The sequence below is a fragment of the Ambystoma mexicanum genome, chromosome 1p, assembly GCF_040938575.1.
Source record: "Ambystoma mexicanum isolate Mex_15411 chromosome 1p, UKY_AmexF1_1, whole genome shotgun sequence".
Lineage (NCBI taxonomy): Eukaryota > Metazoa > Chordata > Amphibia > Caudata > Ambystomatidae > Ambystoma > Ambystoma mexicanum.
This window is the reverse complement of record NC_090921.1, coordinates 1,154,790,685-1,154,809,585: the sequence shown is the minus strand read 5'-3', so window position 1 is coordinate 1,154,809,585 and position 18,901 is coordinate 1,154,790,685. Positions and strand designations below refer to the sequence as shown.

The window sequence follows — 18,901 nt, the reverse complement described above, 5'->3', positions numbered from 1 at the left end:
TTGAAATAAAAACAAGGGGTGCGAATAGCAATAACACCTTATCCATCTGGCCGGATCGTGTGGTAATGGCACCTGGGCCCATTGTTAAGGCCCTCGCTGTGCTCTGGCCTATAACTTGACCACAGGCCGTTACCACCGGATCTGGCCCGCCATATCGGGTGTTGTTGCTATATTTTTTGTCTCTAAGTTATAAGAATTGCTTGCTAAACGATGTAAATTAAAATACAGAAGTTTAAAACCCTGCTGTAAAAACTGCACCACGCTGTTCAACGCCAGACCACAGATTTTCCAGGTTTAGAATGTTTATATTTCCTATTGTTGTGTGTCTTTTTTATTGTAATTTGTGTTTTTAAATGGAGTGCAGTGATTTTCAAAGTGTTATTCCCCTTGTTTAGATGACAAATAGAGGGAAGTGGTTGGGTGATATAACAAGTATGTGGGGTGGGAGGGGTGCACTGCTCCTCCCGTTGTGAACTTTTTTTTTATTTTATTCTATATACTTATTTCAGAAAAAATAGTTTAGAGAGGTTTGAGGTTTGGAAGACTAGGACTGTATGATCATACCAGCTATTTATTTCCTTCCGTTATGTGTTTGTCTCTTTATGTGACATGATGTTATTTTTCTAAGTGTTTCTTTTAGCCTTGTGCTGTAACTTTGTCCATTTGTGTTAAATGTATGTAAAAGTAGATATGTTCACTTACTTTAAATGTATATTCATTATTTGTACTATTTCAATTGCTTTTAGTAATATTTCTGCTTTTTTAAATCTTCATTATAATAACTTCTATTTCACTTTGGGATATTTTTGGTGTTTTGATATGTCATTGATCACAAACTACAACCAGAACTACCATACTTGTACCAAACATGAAAAAGACCTCTTTCGTACCTCCCAAGTTGAATTACTCTTTTTAATCCATTGTTCAAATTGTTATTTTCACGCTTCTAGTAACCACTCACATATGATTAGTATTTTTTCAGTTTTATTCTTTTTTCTTTAAGAAAGCATGGTCAGAACTAGGCTGAGTGAGAATGTGAATGGTGGAATGGGGGCACAATCCATCCCATTATATTCAGCTCAGTTCTGCAGGAGCCGGGTGGGCCATGGCCCCAGCTCTCAGATTGCAGAGGCCCAATCATAGAGACTGAACAATTTGGACAATCATCACATGTGGACGTTATGGCCAGATTGCTGGAACGTTCTAAATGCCATGAATTGCTAGAATGTTCCTATTTTTGAGCCAATCGGGCGGGAATTCTTGGGCCACTTGATTGGATGCAATTCTCACATCACTCTGCAAATCTGCTCTTTGTGGGCCTAGTTTGACAATGGGAAAATTAGACTTCATTATTGCTTGAGAAAGCAAAATGGCAGGAGCCAAAACACCAACATCGGCGGAACATCTCTGATTCTACACGGGACAAACCATGCTGAATCTGAGATGGTCCGCCGGTGTTGAAGTTCAGTTTGTGTTTATTTTCGTGATATGAATTTTAATAAAGGGGTTATGTTAGATGGCAAAGGTGGGAAGTAGATTGTAAACCTTATTGGATGTATTGACTGTCAACCATGTTCTTGCTGTGTGGTGAATTTGCAGGCAGATTACTACTGTTTGGCTAAGCAATCTACGGTTTATCACTGCTTCACATTGCTAGTAGGGAAATATATACACCCATGCTGGTTATGCCACTGGCGGTAGTTCCTGACTCAGTCAACCAGAATCTACCTTTTAATGGCCTCACAAGCATGATAGAGTGGATGCAGTAGGGGGTAGCTTATGCAAAGTAAGCCTTTTGCAGGTAAGCAGTGGCAAAATGTTCCCCCGGTATAGGCATGTCCCAAGTTTTGTTGCTGGATGCCATTAGTAGGCGATATTGTTTCTTGACACAGCGTTAATCATTTTATTGACTTCAGATGATGAAATGGAATGCCAGCCATAGAAGATTCAAACTTGTTACATATAGCTCACACAAATCTCTGCGGTGGGCATTCAACCCACTGAGCTTTGTTAACATCATGGCCCTCTGTGTTTGGTACATACTTTTGTATGCATGCTTCTGAAGATAATACACCAGTCAATCACTAAATAACATTTTGAAGTATGATGCTTTCAACCAAGTTTGTCAATTTCTCAAACAGTTACTTATGGTACATTGTGGAGCTCACTGCTATCAACATAGACACACAGATATGCTCCTTCATAGTATTTGACATTGTATGTGGAGAATGACATATTGCCTTGCAAAACCTTTGCAGGCTCACACGCTCTCTGCAGAATTCGTTTGCCCTTTCAGACAGAATGATGCTTGCTTTGCCTAGCACCTTCCTACTAAGGAATCTCATGTATTGTTAGATTGGTTTAGTTTGTTGAACACAGGCTAGATTATAAAAGATAAATATGTGGCATTGTACATCGATGCACAACTAAAGAAGGGGTGGGATGAGTGCCACTTGAATTGAACAATGTGGAGCCAAGGAACATAGGCACAAATTCCACCTTACCTCCTTGACCAAATCAGTTTTCATCACTGTGTCTTATTTCCCTTCGCTGGAAAACTTGAAGTCACATAGAAGTGATGTTCTTAATTGTGCATTCTAGAAAAAGATTCTGTTTAATAGCCTGAAGTGTTTTCCTCCATATATGATATGGACCATATATAGTGTGAGTACAGAATAGTTTCTTAGCTCACACCTTGAACATCAGTAGCGATGTGTCTCACAGTATGGAGATTAGAGAATTACATTATATTCGTTTTTGGGTGGGTGGCATGCTCATGGTAAATCCCCTTTTCCGAATTCTGTGTAGGAGCATTAAAGGGTGTGATTTTGGCTAGAGGTGTTGGCATTGTTCCATCAAGAGACCCATGAAGGGTAAAGATCACCACTTTAAAAATCCAGTAGCACACAAATATTTGTGGGTCACTCATAGAGGGAGAGAACTATCCCAATCTTCTCTTCAAACCACCCTTCCCTTCTTCACCCATAGTTTTTTCACCTGAGGGATGGTGCCAGTTCTGACTGCCACTCAGAAATAAAATAAAATACTATGTGTAGTGCCGGTGGGACCACCGCACAAAACAGAAAAAAAGTCAGACCTAAAAAGTGAGAAAAAAAACTTTTTCTATTTCCAGACTGGGTGGGCGCAGGAAACTTTTTTATGTCTAACTCCAGCAACCGCTCTGCTAGAACTTCTATGAGGGGATGCCTGCACTAGACATAGAAGAACATGCTATTCTTTCAGGGGATGCTTGTGCTGGACATAGAAGAACATGCTATTCTATGAGAGGATGCTTGCGATGGACATACAAGAACATGCTATTCTATGAGAGGATGCTTGCGCTGGATATAAAAGAACATGTTATTCTATGAGGGGATGCTTACGCTGGACACAGAAGAGCATGCTATCCTTTTTGCAGTGCGAGATGCAGGCTCTCCAATAGATGGGGAAAGTATGAAGTATGTTTTTTTTCTTTTTGTACGGTGCGCAGGTATTCAAACGTGAAATAGGAAAAAAAGACAAGAACCTTGTATCTCTATTGTAGGGCCCTTGTCTGCTTTGAACACTTGAACCTTTCAGCATAGATCGTTGAAAAAGGTAGAAGGTTGCAGGGGCTTCAACCCACTTGAAATTTGAGTGTTTTGAGTTTCTCTCAAACTGGTTCAAATATGAATAATTAGGACTGAGGTGCATCCTGAAAACATAGTAAGATTGTTGTGCCTTCATATCTTCCATTTGTTACTCTAACACAAGTTATTGTTCAATTTCAAAGTATATCAAAATGTTCTGGTCCCTGACTGGTTGCGCTATCCTTTTCTGTTGGAAATACCCCATTGCTTGTTGGGAAATCTCACCATCAGCCAGAGTAAGCTATGGACCTGCTTCCAGGAACATCTCTCTGTTTGACTCTCGCTAGTCTGCCTCCGTCTCCAGAGCTTTAGGTATCAAAGGAGCGTTAATAGCACTGTCTGCATCTCCTCCCCGATATTGACGTCTATTCTCTCCCTTTAGTTGTCAATTCACGAGCTGCAAGACCCGCTGGATCTGCGCTACCTGCTGGTGATGAAAGGAGCTCCCGAGCGCATCCTGGAACGCTGCTCCACCATCATGATCAAAGGCCAAGAGCTCCCACTCGACGAGCAGTGGAAAGAGGCCTTCCAGACCGCGTACATGGACCTGGGAGGGCTCGGAGAGAGAGTCTTGGGTGAGAAACGCCGGAAACTGGAGACATGAGGTAGCGAGAGGGAGAGGTTCAGAGAGTCAACACATGACTATATAAACTGAGTCGCATTTAGACAATATTGAGCTTTTCCCAAACTGAAGGTTAAACATTTTACAATGTTTACATCAGTAATGACCACTGAACTTTGAAATTTCAAGGCGTTCAAACTCAGCACCCCAAACTCCACTCAACTTCCCCCACACTTTCTGGTTTCCAAGAGTAGACCCTCAGCATACAATATTTCTCTCCCAGCACTTGACTTTAGCCCTTGTTCTCCCCTCCACCCTTGGGGAGCCCCCTGGATGGAACACTCGGCCCATTCAGCAACCAAACCTTTGCACGACATCACACCCCTTCACAAGAGAACCTACCTCTAGTTCCTATGCCTCCTTAAAAAGGAATTCTCCTGGACCAAAGCCTATATACATTACTGGAACACAGACAACAACACACGACACGGGAACACAGACCATGCTCCCTTACTCCCCAAACAATGTCCTGTCCAGTACACCAGAGTACACTACTATCCGTGCAGCTCACCAGGTTGTTGCACTCCATAGGACCACCCCATATTATGACCCATGATGAGCTCCCAGAAACCCAAAACTCAAGACTCAATCTGCCTCACTGGCAAACACTGATGACTTAACCAGCACATTAAATTATCAATTCATATCTTTCACTGCCACTGAAGGTATGTTCACATATGCTTAGGTAAGTCGCCATATCCCCTTTCTCAAATTAACAGCAACAAACTACATTTAACATTTATCTGTCCCGGAGTCAGATTGGACTGTCCAGAACAGAAAGTAATGTTGACAATAGTTTTGTTAAATCAAAGGACAGCTAGGCGGTGGAAAGGGTGGTTAAACTTCATTCTAACCCAACCTGGGACCCAACCATACTCACTACCATCTTCCAGATTACAGTTACTTGTTAAAAGACCTCTGAAATTGTTTAGACGACAGTTTAGCAAGGATGCAATCAAGCACACATATACAGCTTTATTTCAAATGGTAAGAGTGGGAAATGGTCATGTAAAACCAAGGTGTAGTGCTTGTAGGCCTTCATTTCTCACTCGGACTCATTTTCCAGCAGTGACAAGGCAGAGGTGGGGCAAGCAGCGGAGATAAGAGCACTGCCGTGCTGACCTCACCCATTTTATCACTGCACTTCATTTTACACTTGCATGGGCTTTTCATGCAGCTGTAAGACTAATAGATTCCTATGGGATCTGCATTCGTTTTTCACTTGCTGAAGCTCAGGTGGATTCGGTCGGAATCCATTAAGAAATACAACCTGGAAGGTGTAATTTGCAAACAATATTGTATTTACTCACAAAACAATGAGTATGCGATATCAGTGCAAGCAGGTTTGACTGGTGTTACTCTTGACTTTTGCACTCTGCTTTGTTAATGCATGCATGGGACCTAGCAGCACACAAGTGGAATGCTGGTGGTCTCCTGCATGCAATTTGAATTTCTTACAAAATAACCCTGCTTGTGTTCCTGAATGACTGAACATGCCTCGTGTTTGCCTTGCACAGGTTTCTGTCACCTGTACCTGAACGAGAAGGAATACCCTCGTGGATACAACTTTGACACTGAGGAGATGAACTTTCCCACCAGCGGGCTCTGCTTCGCCGGGCTGATCTCCATGATTGACCCGCCACGTGCCACTGTGCCGGATGCAGTCATGAAGTGTCGTACAGCCGGCATCCGGGTAAATTCAAACGAGATATGAGGAGACGTGTACTATGAATGGACAGGGGAGAGGCAAGAGGCTCTCAGCAAACAGTGTACACGTGTATTAGAGAATGTCTCACAAGCTGCGCTTTACCACACGTTTATGTTGGAGGTGTTTTAGCATAGATACATATACATCCAATTTCTGTTTATAGAGACAGGTAACCAGAAGCTGTGTAAATAAGTAAATATAGTCTCCGTCAGATAGTTATAGGGGTTTATTCACACACACTACACGCCAACACGTGTTTCAGCCCTCTCTGGGCCGTCCTCAGGGCGTTTAGAAAGGTAATAGTTTGGATTCACTATTAACATACATTATGACAAAATAAAATGGCATTACCATAATTGCCATGTAATAGTTTGAACAGCAAGACAAACCATAAAATAATATCAGGTCATATTTACACAATCAGCACCAAGTGCAGGTGCGAGGAGAGAGGACAGAGGCCAAAAGATTGGGTGGGGGAGAGAAAGGAAGAGAAGAAGAAAACAAATTAGTAAGTATTGAAGTATGAGCAACTACTGTAGTTAAATGCATAAAATAGAGAAACCAAAATAATTAGGGTCAGCAGATTCCCATTTAAAATAAAGGCATCTAGTACCCTGCCACAACTACAGTAGTTGCTCATACTTCAATACTTACTCATTTGTTTTCTTCTTCTCTTCCTTTCTCTCCCCCACCCAATCTTTTGGCATCTGTCCTCTCTCCTCGCACCTGCACTTGGTGCTGATTGTGTAAATATGACCTGATATTATTGTATGGTTTGTCTTGCTGTTCAAACTATTACATGGCAATTATGGTAATGCCATTTTATTTTGTCATAATGTATGTTAATAGTGAATCCAAACTATTATCTTTCTAAACGCCCTGAGGACGGCCCAGAGAGGGCTGAAACACGTGTTGGCGTGTAGTGTTTGTGAATAAACCCCTATAACTATCTGACGGAGACTATATTTACTTATTTATACAGCTTCTCTATAAACAGAAATTGGATGTATATGTATCTATGCTAAAACACCTCCAACATAAACGTGTGGGAAAGCGCAGCTTGTGAGACATTCTCTAATACACGTGTACACTTTTTGGAAGGGATACCGGGAGAACTACCCTTCTGTGCCTCACTACTGCAGCTAACCTTTTTAGATCAATCCAGTTTCACAATAATTGCTAAATCTGTGCGCAACCACCCATACTAGGGACTTTTTCTCGGTCTAGCTACTTCTCTGCAAACAGTGTGTGCCTCGGGCAGTCTTTAGAAATGTGCTATGGAATTTTCTCACCGAAAAGGTCAGAGTGTAAGGCCTATCTCATTTCCTGCAGTAATGGCACCAGTCGGATATATTGAGGCCAACACTAGGAAAAATATGAACTGATAAAAGAATAATTTTTGGAGAGAGGCACGAAATTATGAAGCACCACCCTTATTCTTTGCTTTTCACTTGATGCACCTTAAGCCCTTGACTACTTCACTGTTTTAAGAGGTATTGTTGCAAAGGGCTTTAAATTCATTTAGCTGGTGATTACTCCATTCCTGCACTTTTGCCATCTTCACATTGCCTGGGAACCTTCCTGCTCCTAGAGGGCTCGCTAGAATGTGTAGCTCTCGTTAGTTTCTGACACCATCCTCCCTGTTTCCTCTGTCCCTCAAGACATGGTAAGATCAGCAGCTGGCTGGGTGGAGGGTAGAGTTTCTACACCATAGGCGTGGTATGGATATTTGTTATTTTTAAACAGTTCTTTTAATGTACAATGAATAGCAAAGACCTTGCTGGTGTAGCATTCCTGAAGCACACAGGGTGGAGAGCTAGACGATTGGGTGGAACAGTTATGGCTCACGATGCTTCCCAAGATTCAGGACGACCTTCAAAAGTATAAAAAGGCATTTGCTCCATCAGTGACCTCACAACTGACCCATGTGTGTGTGTGTGTGCGTGCGTGCGTGCGTGCGTGCGTGCGAGAGAGAGAGAGAGAGAGACAGAGAGAGAGAGAGAGAGGTGGGGAATTTTTGGATTGGCTGTGCAGGGGCAGAATGTCTAATAGGTTTACCAAAGTACTATGAGGGATCTCACAGCAAAGGGTAGACTTGCTCTGTTGAGTTTAGTTAGTCCACACTAGGGTAGTAGACATGTTTAGCGCAGCTGGTAGAGATAAGGAGGATAGCTCAGGGGCAATGTGTTAAAAGATTAATTAATTAATGAATAGGTAGAGCAATATAGGGTTTAAGAACAAACTTGATGGGGAGAGATGAGAAGAGTTCCCTCTCCTTACAACCGCTTCCCTATTTTTCAGGTCATCATGGTGACTGGTGACCATCCCATCACAGCCAAGGCCATCGCTGCGAGTGTTGGGATCATCTCCGAGGGCAGCGAGACGGTGGAAGACATTGCTGCCCGAATGCGGATCCCAGTGGAGCATGTCAACAAACGGTGAGCAGGCTGGACATGGGGGTGGGCTTCCTCTTGCCTCCATGTAAGCAGGAAAGGTTGAGGGGCAAACTTTCGAAGCGTCCACCAAGGGTCGACACTTGCGGGCTATGAATTGTCACTCCATGTCATAACAAGGAGTGTGGTCAGGTATGTTTTGTTAAGCACACTTTTGCCAGCAGTGTGGTTTTATGGTGTTGTATTGACGCCCATGGTCAGTGAGGAGTCGTTATTGATTGATCGTTATTGATCATTGGAGATTTCATGAAGGTAAGCCATTCCGGAAGTCTCTGAGGTACTCTGGTGGGTAATTGCAGAGAAAAGACACCTGTTGAGGGAAGGAGCGGCTCCCGTGCAGGCTTCTTTGACGCATGGAACTGCAGCAAGCTTGCTATTACTAGAGTTCTGCTAGTCTTTATCTTGGATTGGATGAATGCAGGGCCTTCATTGTTCATTGGTCTGTGTACAATGGACAGACTCTTATGCGTGAAGCATTTTTCAATAGGTGGGCAACGCAGAGCCCCCAGTACATGTGGAACATGCCAGAAGCGTCTGGTGTTTGTCAGAAAGTGAGCCACAGTGTTCTGGATCAAGAATTTTGGGGCTCCAATATAAATGTCATTTTTGGCATTGGCCAGTCCTGATAATACAAGAGCCATTACTGCTTGTGCCTGACAGTCACCTGCCAGGTAGCGAAAAAGCTTCTAAAGTTTTTTTTAAAAAAGCAGAAATCCTGCGAGTGTTACATTCCCAATTCCTTCACGGTAGCAACAGGTTATGGTCATGTAGATGGCTTCTATGTCTTTTTACCGCACATGTTCTTCCCTGCAGATTTGTTTGCAGATTTGTTTACTGCAAAATGCAGGGGGTGACCCCCGCAACCCCATCCCAACCCCTTTCGACCACACCCTCCATCCACCCCACCCCTTATTGCCTTACATAAACACCCCATGCATTTTTATGGTAAATGGTAAGACAAATCTGCAATAAAAACGGACTGCAGTGAAAAATAAATGGTAGAAAGACTGGGTACCAGGAGAGAGATGTCTAATAGGAGAGAGCCTGCCATGAGAATCTGCCGTGCAGTTGGCAACATTGTTAGAATTGGTAATTGGCAGGATTCAGTGTCAGGATCTGCAGCAATGGCTCTATAGATGGCATCTCTTGCCGAGATACAGTATTTGGCAAGAGCTGCACATACCTCTCCGTCTGGAGTGGTAGAGTGCACTATTGCTCAAGAATGACAAAACACATTTTGCACAGCTTCTGATTCAGTGATGGGAGGAGTACATTGCCTATTTCCTGTGAATACATCATTATTTATAGTAGGAAAGATGCATTTCTCGGAATGCTGGTCCTGACAGAGTTCACAAATACGTTTCAGCTTGCATTTGTATTCATTATGTAGGGTTTTTAACAGTGGCATGGCTCAGGGAAGTCTTAACATCTTTGGTTTATTTGTTGTAGGCTTTTTGGGGCATTGTATATGCAAAAATGACAATGTCATGTTTTAGGTTTTTGAGAATTCCATTCCCTCACAATACACAGTCATAGATTTTCACCACACAAACATGCTCCAAATGTATGTTGCTACTTGCGAGATGAGGCACGTCTACATTTTTCCAGGTTCTTTGATGTGTTGTCATGCTAGATTTCTGAGTAAAAAGATATGCATATGGCGGTTGGTACCTGAATGTGTAGGCATGGAAAGAGAGATGGGCTTATCCGCGATCATCAAGTTAGCGGGTGCCTATATCACACCAGTAGATTTGTGATTTCTTCATTCTCAGGCGGGGCAGTTGGCAAAGTGGACAGTGTGGTTATGTGTCCAGAAGACTGACATCTGCCCGTTTCCCTTCTCTCTCTCTCCCTCTGAAGTGATGCTCGGGCCTGTGTCATAAACGGGGGGCAGCTGAAGGACATGTCGACTGAGGAACTGGTAGAATGCCTAAAGATGCATCCGGAAATGGTATTTGCAAGGACATCGCCCCAGCAAAAGCTGATCATCGTAGAAAGTTGCCAGAAACTGGTGAGTTCCTACCTGCCTTCAGAGGCAAATGTCTGCTTGATCTGCTCTTCCACGAGGTCAGCACGAGCTTGGAGTGATCCCACTGTGAGAAGAGCGCCTACACGCTGTATTCTACAGCTAAGCCCTTATAAACATTGCACAAAATGGCCGATTGTCATTATAAAACACAAAAAAACAAACCATTCCCTAACATGCATATTTAGAACATTTTTCTGGATGTGAAATCACCCAGTCAAACACGAGTTCAATTTAGAGATTGAACTCTAGTAAACATCATACCAATTTAAATTAGGAATATCCTTGCCGATATGGGGAATGGATGATATGTTCAAAGCCCATCGAGTCACACTATTACCATTAAAGCACTGCCCAAAACATGGCTACTCTCACTGTAACAGGTTTCAGACTCTTGGTTCACCTCTGGCAGTGGTGGATGACTTTATCTTCTTGTGCCTTCCATCAGTCACCTTTGGCAGGTTCCACAAATCCTAGTGGAAGTGAGCAGAGCTAACTGTGCAGAGTGTGGTGTAGGAGAATGAGATGCAACATCACACAACCGTGCAACATCAATTTAGCTGAAGGTTTAGGCCTATGCCCTCTACTGCCAAACCATCTGCATCCATCAAGATGAAACATCCCAGGCACCTGCCAATATCCACCACGAACTGCAGACAATGCAACTTTCAGGACACTGCTTTTCAGAGGTGCCAAGTCAATCCCTTGACAATCCTAGAGTGTAAAAAGCAAGGAAACCGCCGTTCCGTTTTAAACAAGTCTGTAATCTGTAGGTGGGGTCTTATTATATCCCCCCACCACATTGAGAACAACAGACCTATTTTAATCTGTCACATTGTGTGGTGCTGTGTGCCCACAATGGGAGAGCATTGCATATTACCCACTGGCAACCTGTGCATTGCTTACTCTCTGTATAATGCGGCCCTTGGTGGCAGCATGCCCTAGTGGCACCAGCATTGGAGCTCCATTAGGATTTAATATCAAACATCAGATTGTGAATTGGATTTGTATAACCTTACTCCAAAACTAAATTGAACTGTTGCAGCTTGTGTTTCATCCCCTGTTGTGATATGTGGATTTCGGTTATATGGAGAAAGGGCAGTCCAGGACTTATTGCACCCCCTATTGGAAGTCACCCAAGGTCCTTGGGCTATGAGGTTTGAAGGGTGTGATATGGGCCCCCTTAACAATATGGACGAGGCTGCCTCTTGTGTGAGTAAGGAATAATGGTTGCCTCATCAGTTAGGCTAGCGTCAGTCAGCAGTGGTGAGGGTTGAGCACAGAAGCCGCTCATTGTGGGAGAGCTTATTCCAAAGACGTCTTTCAGTCGCCCTCTTCCGTAGACAGTAGCTGACGCCTAAGACTTCACATGCCACCGTTCACATCCCTGTCTGTGGAGCTGCTACGGCCTGAAATGTGGCAAAAGCAGAGTGGTCCTTAGCGTTGCGTCTTGTTACGTTATGCGTTCTTGCATAGTGCAGGTCCCATTTCATGAACTCCGGGCACCTGGATCCTGCAAGGGAATCACTTGAAGTGGGTTAGCAGGAGCAGGGCAAGATCATTTTGCTGTGGTGTTGATGCCCGCTGATTGCTGCTACGGCCTGAAATGTGGCAAAAGCAGAGTGGTCCTTAGCGTTGCGTCTTGTTACGTTATGCGTTCTTGCATAGTGCAGGTCCCATTTCATGAACTCCGGGCACCTGGATCCTGCAAGGGAATCACTTGAAGTGGGTTAGCAGGAGCAGGGCAAGATCATTTTGCTGTGGTGTTGATGCCCGCTGATTGCTGCTACGGCCTGAAATGTGGCAAAAGCAGAGTGGTCCTTAGCGTTGCGTCTTGTTATGTTATGCGTTCTTGCATAGTGCAGGTCCCATTTCATGAACTCCGGGCACCTGGATCATGCAAGGGAATCACTTGAAGTGGGTTAGCAGGAGCAGGGCAAGATCATTTTGCTGTGGTGTTGATGCCCGCTGATTGCAATTAAGCAGGCCTCATCTGGAGGGTGGACTTCTAAGCAGCTTAAAGAGGATCAGCGTGTTTCTGCCCCGGAAATGGGCAAGTAAATTCTCTATTTGAGGTCGTGATATTTTTTTGTCTGGCATGCAAAATGTTAGGGTGACGTGCAGTGGTCAGCGAGCGTGTTTTTGGCTTCCAGTGTGGGGTTGTGCAGTGGCCCGGGAAAGTTTTGTGTTGGCAGGACATGGGCTTGGAGGTGGTACTGCTGTTTATGCTTGGGCTAGGGTGTTTGCGTGTTAGGGTGGTGAAGCTGTGAGGTTCGGAGGCTGGAAGGTCAGCGGGGGTGTAGTAATGACTGGCGAGGAGATATCACAAGCTAACTTTTAGTTTTCAGAGTGCTTTGAAGCGACCCGTGTGGTTAGTTGATCAACGCTTTTTTCTGCTTTAGGATCTTTATAATCTGTATTTTGATGCACTAACCTTTATTAGCTTACTTGTAAATTTATAATGTTCCACTAATCGTTTGCATGCAGAAAAAAAGTGCTTCTGGGTCCCTAGCCTGATAGATCGTTTCATTCTCAAAGGATGTCAGGAATTCATATGCCATGAGGAAAGCCTAGTCTTCATTGCTCTCTGGGTGGCCAGGTGTTCTTGGGGGGTGCGAGTTCCTTCTGGCAGTGTCTTTCAGAGGTAAATGGTCATGATTCCAAACAAAGTGCCTCTCCGGCATTTCCGGGTGTAGAGATGCACTGTAGTAGTGTGTTTTGCTGGATCTTAAAGGTCATGGTGGGTGGGATTTTCTTGTTAATACATTTTGTGCGGCTTTCTCCCCATAAGGTGTGTTTAGTTTAGCAAAGTGCTTTGAAATGTAGTCTTCACTTATTTTGCAGCCAATGTAGAATGTGGAGTGCCGGTGTGAGTGAGGGAGGTCTTGCCTTTTGTTCAGTCATAGTAGTAGGCTGGTGGCGGGATTTTATTTTCTCTATAGCTTCTGCAGCAGGTGTTGTGAAATTACAAAACAGAGTTTTTGCTTCTTAATCCAGCCTTTATAAGTAAAGGAATATAATTGCTGCCTTTTGCATGGGCAGGTGAATAAAATGGAGTAGCAAATACTATGTGCCCTTTAGCTAGGCGTGCTGCGAGGCCAATCCTCTAGCAGAGTTTTGCATTCCATACCTAGTTAGGTGAAATCACTTTGAAAGACCTTGAGGAGTTAGGAACTCATGTAGATATCTTGTCAACGTGCCACGAAGACCATCTCTTGCTTCCTTTGTGTCCTGCACGTTAATTTAAAAGGATTATGGAAGCCAGCCAACTCTCACCATCACTGTGGGTAATAAGACTATAAGACTGCCTGCATTCCTGTTTAGAGACTTGTCTTACCTGCTCTTTTAACCAAGCACATGAACAGAGCCTGGCAACTGAATGCCCTGTCTCACAAGACAAGAGGGTGGAAGGATTTTGTAGGACCATTACAAGGATCTCATGGAAAGGCCTATCAAAGTGTTCCCCGCAGCTGGGAGTCAATGCCTTAAAGTCGTCTGCCCTGGACATGTGGGGTGCTGGATAGTGGCACAGATTGCACTGGAACTATGGAAGTGTTGCATACATCCACAGAATTCAAATTGTATAAAAGCCAACATTGCGAATAAATGACAAGTACACATCGCATGTCTTTTGTAACTCTAGAACACATTCCTGTGATGCTTTTCTAAAGTAATCTGAAGAAGGTGCTGTCAGTGCCTGCTCAAATACTCTTCACCTGGACCAAAGCCTGTGCAACCACCCCCGACTCCACATTTCACCAGTCCCTGCTTATCAAACATGAACACTAGGAAAGCCACAGACACAGAACCAACTGATAGAAACCCACAGCAAAGTTCCGGCAGGAACGTGTTAGGTTTCAACCTCCGGAGGTGCTTTCTACCACTTGGTGCAACTTCACCTCTGCCAGCAGGCTTCACTGTGGGCTCCTGTTCAACCCATTGCAACCTCTGAAGCCCCCTGCTGAGGCTGGAGCTCACCTGAGGGAAGACAAGGTCTAAGATCTCCTGAAAGTTCCAAGGTAAATTAGACAACTGTGGCCAACTCCAACCTCTGGTCAGACAAGTTTCAAAATGTTCTATATTTTGAAACATACTCAAGTTTGAGTTGTAGGTAAATGTGCGTCTTATATAACCTCTAGAAAGATACATGAATGAGAAAACCGTCTACCGAAATTTCTCTTAGCAAACATTACCCAAGGGAATTAGTATTTTGCGCTAGTTAGATGGCACTGTCATTTGATTGCAAATCTTCAACAGGAAAGAAAAGGCTGGCACTCCAAAACGATCTGCATTCTCAGTACCTACCCAAGGACGTTCCGAGTTTGCCAAAACCCTTTGTGGTCTCCACATTCAGCAGCCAACAAATCAACAACCAACACAGACACACCCACACACACTCACTCTAAAGCCACCATCAGTATTCATCAGACAATCCATCATGCCATACATTCTTGGCTATTGGAAAGGTCTGCAAAACCATCCCCCGCTAGAGGAGCTATCCAAGCGTTACCATATCCAAAATATATTGCACAAGATCCTAGGCCAACTTCCTAACTCCACACAACACATCACATCTGCACACAGAAAATAGGTCAATTGGGAATGAAAGCAAAACTTGAAGAAGTGGCAACTACAAGGGGGAGAGGGGTAGCCAGATTTGTTCAACAAGTGGGGATTGTAGCTAATGTAGTGGGCCCACCACATAGGAAGCGGGCAGAGGGAATAGGGTTTGTTTTCAGCCGAATATGTGGGAGTGATCAAGCGATACGAAGGAGCCAAAACCAGTCAGCAGGGCCTTAGGGGAAAGGGGATTTCTCATCCAGAAAACATGTCTTCAATAATGTTTTATAATTGTGCTTGTTACAGTGCAATTTCTGTCAAAAAATTGTTTCAATGCCACTAATTTTATAATCCGTTTTGTTCGGGCAAACAAAACAATTCTATTAGTCACTACAAATGCAGAGCAGCATTTCCATGATGCCTTTGACCACTATATGCCAGTATAGAAAAAAAACATGTTCATCCTTCCTGTGTCCATATATGTCAATGTTGGCTGCTGGCAACACCAATATATGCTAGTCTTTCCACATAAGAACACACTCATGTTTCCATTGCCCATATTGCAGTAATTATATAATTAAAAAACATGTTCATGCTGACTCTGCCAATAGGTAAGTACATACTCCTGTTGCCATTGCACACCATGCAAGTAAGAATGCCATGCCGTAGTAGGAAAACATATTCTTGTTAGCTCTATAAGGCCTCCAGCCCACCGTGTAAGTACACTCATCATGATGGCTCTGCCCATAACACCTGTAACGAAAATGCAATAACACAGTATGGAAACATTTCTTTTTGGCAGCAACAATCCCCCCTGGCCCAAGTAATTATACACATCATGGTGACGTTGCCTTTAACACCAGTAAAAAATGTCCTGCCACAGTAAGAACACATCATCTCATTGTTGACTGCACAATGCCAATGGAAAATGCAATACCACAGTAAGAAAATATGTCCTTGCTGGGTGCCCAAATGTCTTCACCCCCACCCCACACCCCCTCCTTCTAAGAACACTCATCATGTTTGCCTTGCCCTTAATGCAGGTTAAAAATGTCAGTGCTATGCCACAGGAAGGAAACATCCACACTGTCTGCCCTATTATAGTATAAATCCCCCACTCAAACCCTCCTGCCTGTAATCAGAGACGTATCTACAATAAGGCCGACTAGGCCTCGGCCTAGAGTGGCACACTGCAATAGGAGCGGCACATTTTATGTTTATTAAATGTTCAAACTTGAGGCTGAACATATTTATGTGAATTCAATATTGTTTTTTTTTTTCTTAAATATACTTATTTTTCGGAGTTTGCACAATAAAAAGGGTTGCCGTGTCACGTGACGTTAGTAACGCCACAGCACATGGTGCCCTGTCTGGGACGCACGGGATCGCTGGCAGCAAGCTACCTATTTCGTGCTTGATAAGTGTGTCATGAAAGTGTTCAAGACTCACAGTGAGAGAGAAACCCGCTCTGCCCATAGGGAGATATGCACGGAGTGTTCGGGTAAGTAAGGCAAGCATTCCACAACAGTCTGTTGTGTTATCTCTTGGCAGTTGTCAAGTTAAAAAAACTCGTCGGCTGACCGACAGGCTGCATGCAGGCCACGCATTTGTTTAATAACGCAGAGGAAAGCACGAAATTGCCCAGTGAAATAATCGATTTGGTTGAGCATGCACAAACCTTCATGTAGCTTCCTAGTAGCCGACAAGTTTTTCCAAAAATCCATATATTTCTGCATGGGAAGCAGGCTCCAGAAATAGGCACGAGCACTCGCCCACAAAGTGAACTTTAGCTGAATAATAGAATAATTGAATGCGGTACCTATGTGAAATAGACGGTAAAATAGCTCAGTGAGTTAATGAGGTGACTGCAAAAATCTTTGTACACCCTCTGATGAAAGCAAGTGACGCTGCAGTTTACAGTGCTGCAAAGCCCGAAAATAGGGCAGCTCGCGCTCTTAAAAAAAACTGTAATGAAATCTATTTGGAAAATGCTGGCCTTCCGAATGAGTCCTACTTGGTGCTGCTTTTCGTGCTTTGCATCCTGAGCGGACCGACTGAAGGCGAGCAGCAAAGCAGTCAGTCACCCGGGACTCTTGCGCTCTCCTCCTCCTAGTCCGAGCTCGCTGATGCATTTTGGTGCTACAGATATTCGGGAATAAGGCCCAAGGTCACCGCACTTGCACAGTTTTGATTTGACACGAGGGCTGCAGCAAGCACACATCAAGGGAACAGTCACCTCAGTGGGCAATGTCCGTCTGGCAGATGAGACAGGCGACATCCCATTGGGCAGTAGTACATTAATGAGGAAAGAGCAGGCACATGGCCCTGCCATGCTTTTGCAGGAGAAAGCAGTCGGATCATTGAGCTGGCCCAAGAACTTAACAAAATACTGCCTTTACCCACAGCTGCCCACCGGACCACCTCCTCCCGATTTGCCTTATTATATTGGAGAAGTTGCAAATAAAGAGAGTGCGTTGAAGATGAGGCCTAGGGGGTTCTTTTAATTTGCCAAATAATTGCTTGGTTATCTCTAGCACCCTCGATTGACAGTTCACATGTTCCTTCCCCAGCAGCCTTTGCCCCTTATCTGGGTTGATAGCTCGCGGGTTACGTGAGGCAAGTCTAACCTTTGCTAACTCGAATCCTAGCAGGGCCAGCTCAGCTCTTAAACATTCTGGTGGTGTCTATAGGCATTGTTACAGACAGCGCTTAAAAGAGAGAGGAATAAGGCATAAAGCACAATATACAAATCTGACATTATTATTATTATTACATCATGACTCGGCAAGTCTCAGAGCAGCTATGGCTCTCTTTATCTGGCATTAGTACCCGGCTTCCCAACAAAGACAATAATGTTGCATCCCAATTGGTGAGATTCCGAGCATTAACTGATGGTAATCCTGAAGACGTTGGGGCGTGCATCTCGTGCTGGTCCCAATCATCATTTCCAAGGAAAGGGAGAAGGGAATACATGTAGTCCTTTCTCCACATCCCCAGAAGCCATTTTTTTTGTTTTCTCTTTCTCGACTCGAGAAAAATTGCGATTAGTATTAATGACAATATGACCCTTCACTCGGGCTTCTAACTATGGCCCCAGGGGCATTACCAGACCAGTAATGGCCCCCCTCCTCGGGCCATATTGCCTAAATAGAGACTTGTTCAGAGTAGTTGGAATTCAGTGCATAATGACTGCTGCTTGTGCTGTGTAGGTGTATTATTTTGCCCCTGTATACGGATCTTAGATCGGTCTACCATTGTTGAAAAGATATGGTGTCGACGTGATAGCGATGATGCAGAGCAGCTATGCAGAGCATCTATGCAGAGCATCAGCTGACGTTAAACTCTTTTCAGCTGTGTCAAGTTGTATATAAAAAGTATATGGCTGCGTAGTGGTAACAAACTTACCGGTGCCTCATGATAATATTGCACTACTCATGTTTGTCAGGTTGGAGTTTTTTTTTTTTTTCCAAACATGTTTTTATTGGTTTTTCAACAAGCATGATATACATTATGGCATGTGCAATGTGGGTGCTTCAGTCAGCACTGTCTAGCTTGAAGATACATAAACAAAAAAATAAATATGAAACATAAACAGTAACTGTAGGTCAGAGGATAAGATGAATGCATGGGGAGGTCTTGGTTCGGTGGGCGTGCACTCCTCGAGGACTCCCTTTGGGTTAAGGGCTCCTAACGGGTGATACTGCTCCGAGATCCCATTGGGTGAGGGGGGAGGGCCCCGTCCCGTTCCGGGGCTTCACTGTTTTGGCTCTGCTATTGCTTGCGGGAGTTCAACTCCCCAGGAGGGGCTTCCCGACAGCCCATCCATCTATTCTTTTCAATCATATTTGTCCAACCAGCGAAGAGAGGGGGTGTTGCCGGGCCAGGCCTGGGTATGTCTGTGCG

At 44.0% G+C, this 18,901-nt stretch overlaps 1 protein-coding gene across 1 annotated transcript in view; it reads left to right on the top strand.

Moving 5' to 3' along the window:
* The window catches only part of ATP4A (ATPase H+/K+ transporting subunit alpha), a 126,497-nt gene that overhangs the window by 72,812 nt on the left and 34,784 nt on the right, over positions 1-18,901 (top strand). The window contains exons 12-15 of the mRNA XM_069640948.1: positions 4,012-4,204; positions 5,769-5,944; positions 8,261-8,397; positions 10,273-10,423. Of these exons, the coding sequence (XP_069497049.1) occupies positions 4,012-4,204; positions 5,769-5,944; positions 8,261-8,397; positions 10,273-10,423 (657 nt within the window). The remainder of the gene's footprint in view (positions 1-4,011; positions 4,205-5,768; positions 5,945-8,260; positions 8,398-10,272; positions 10,424-18,901) is intronic.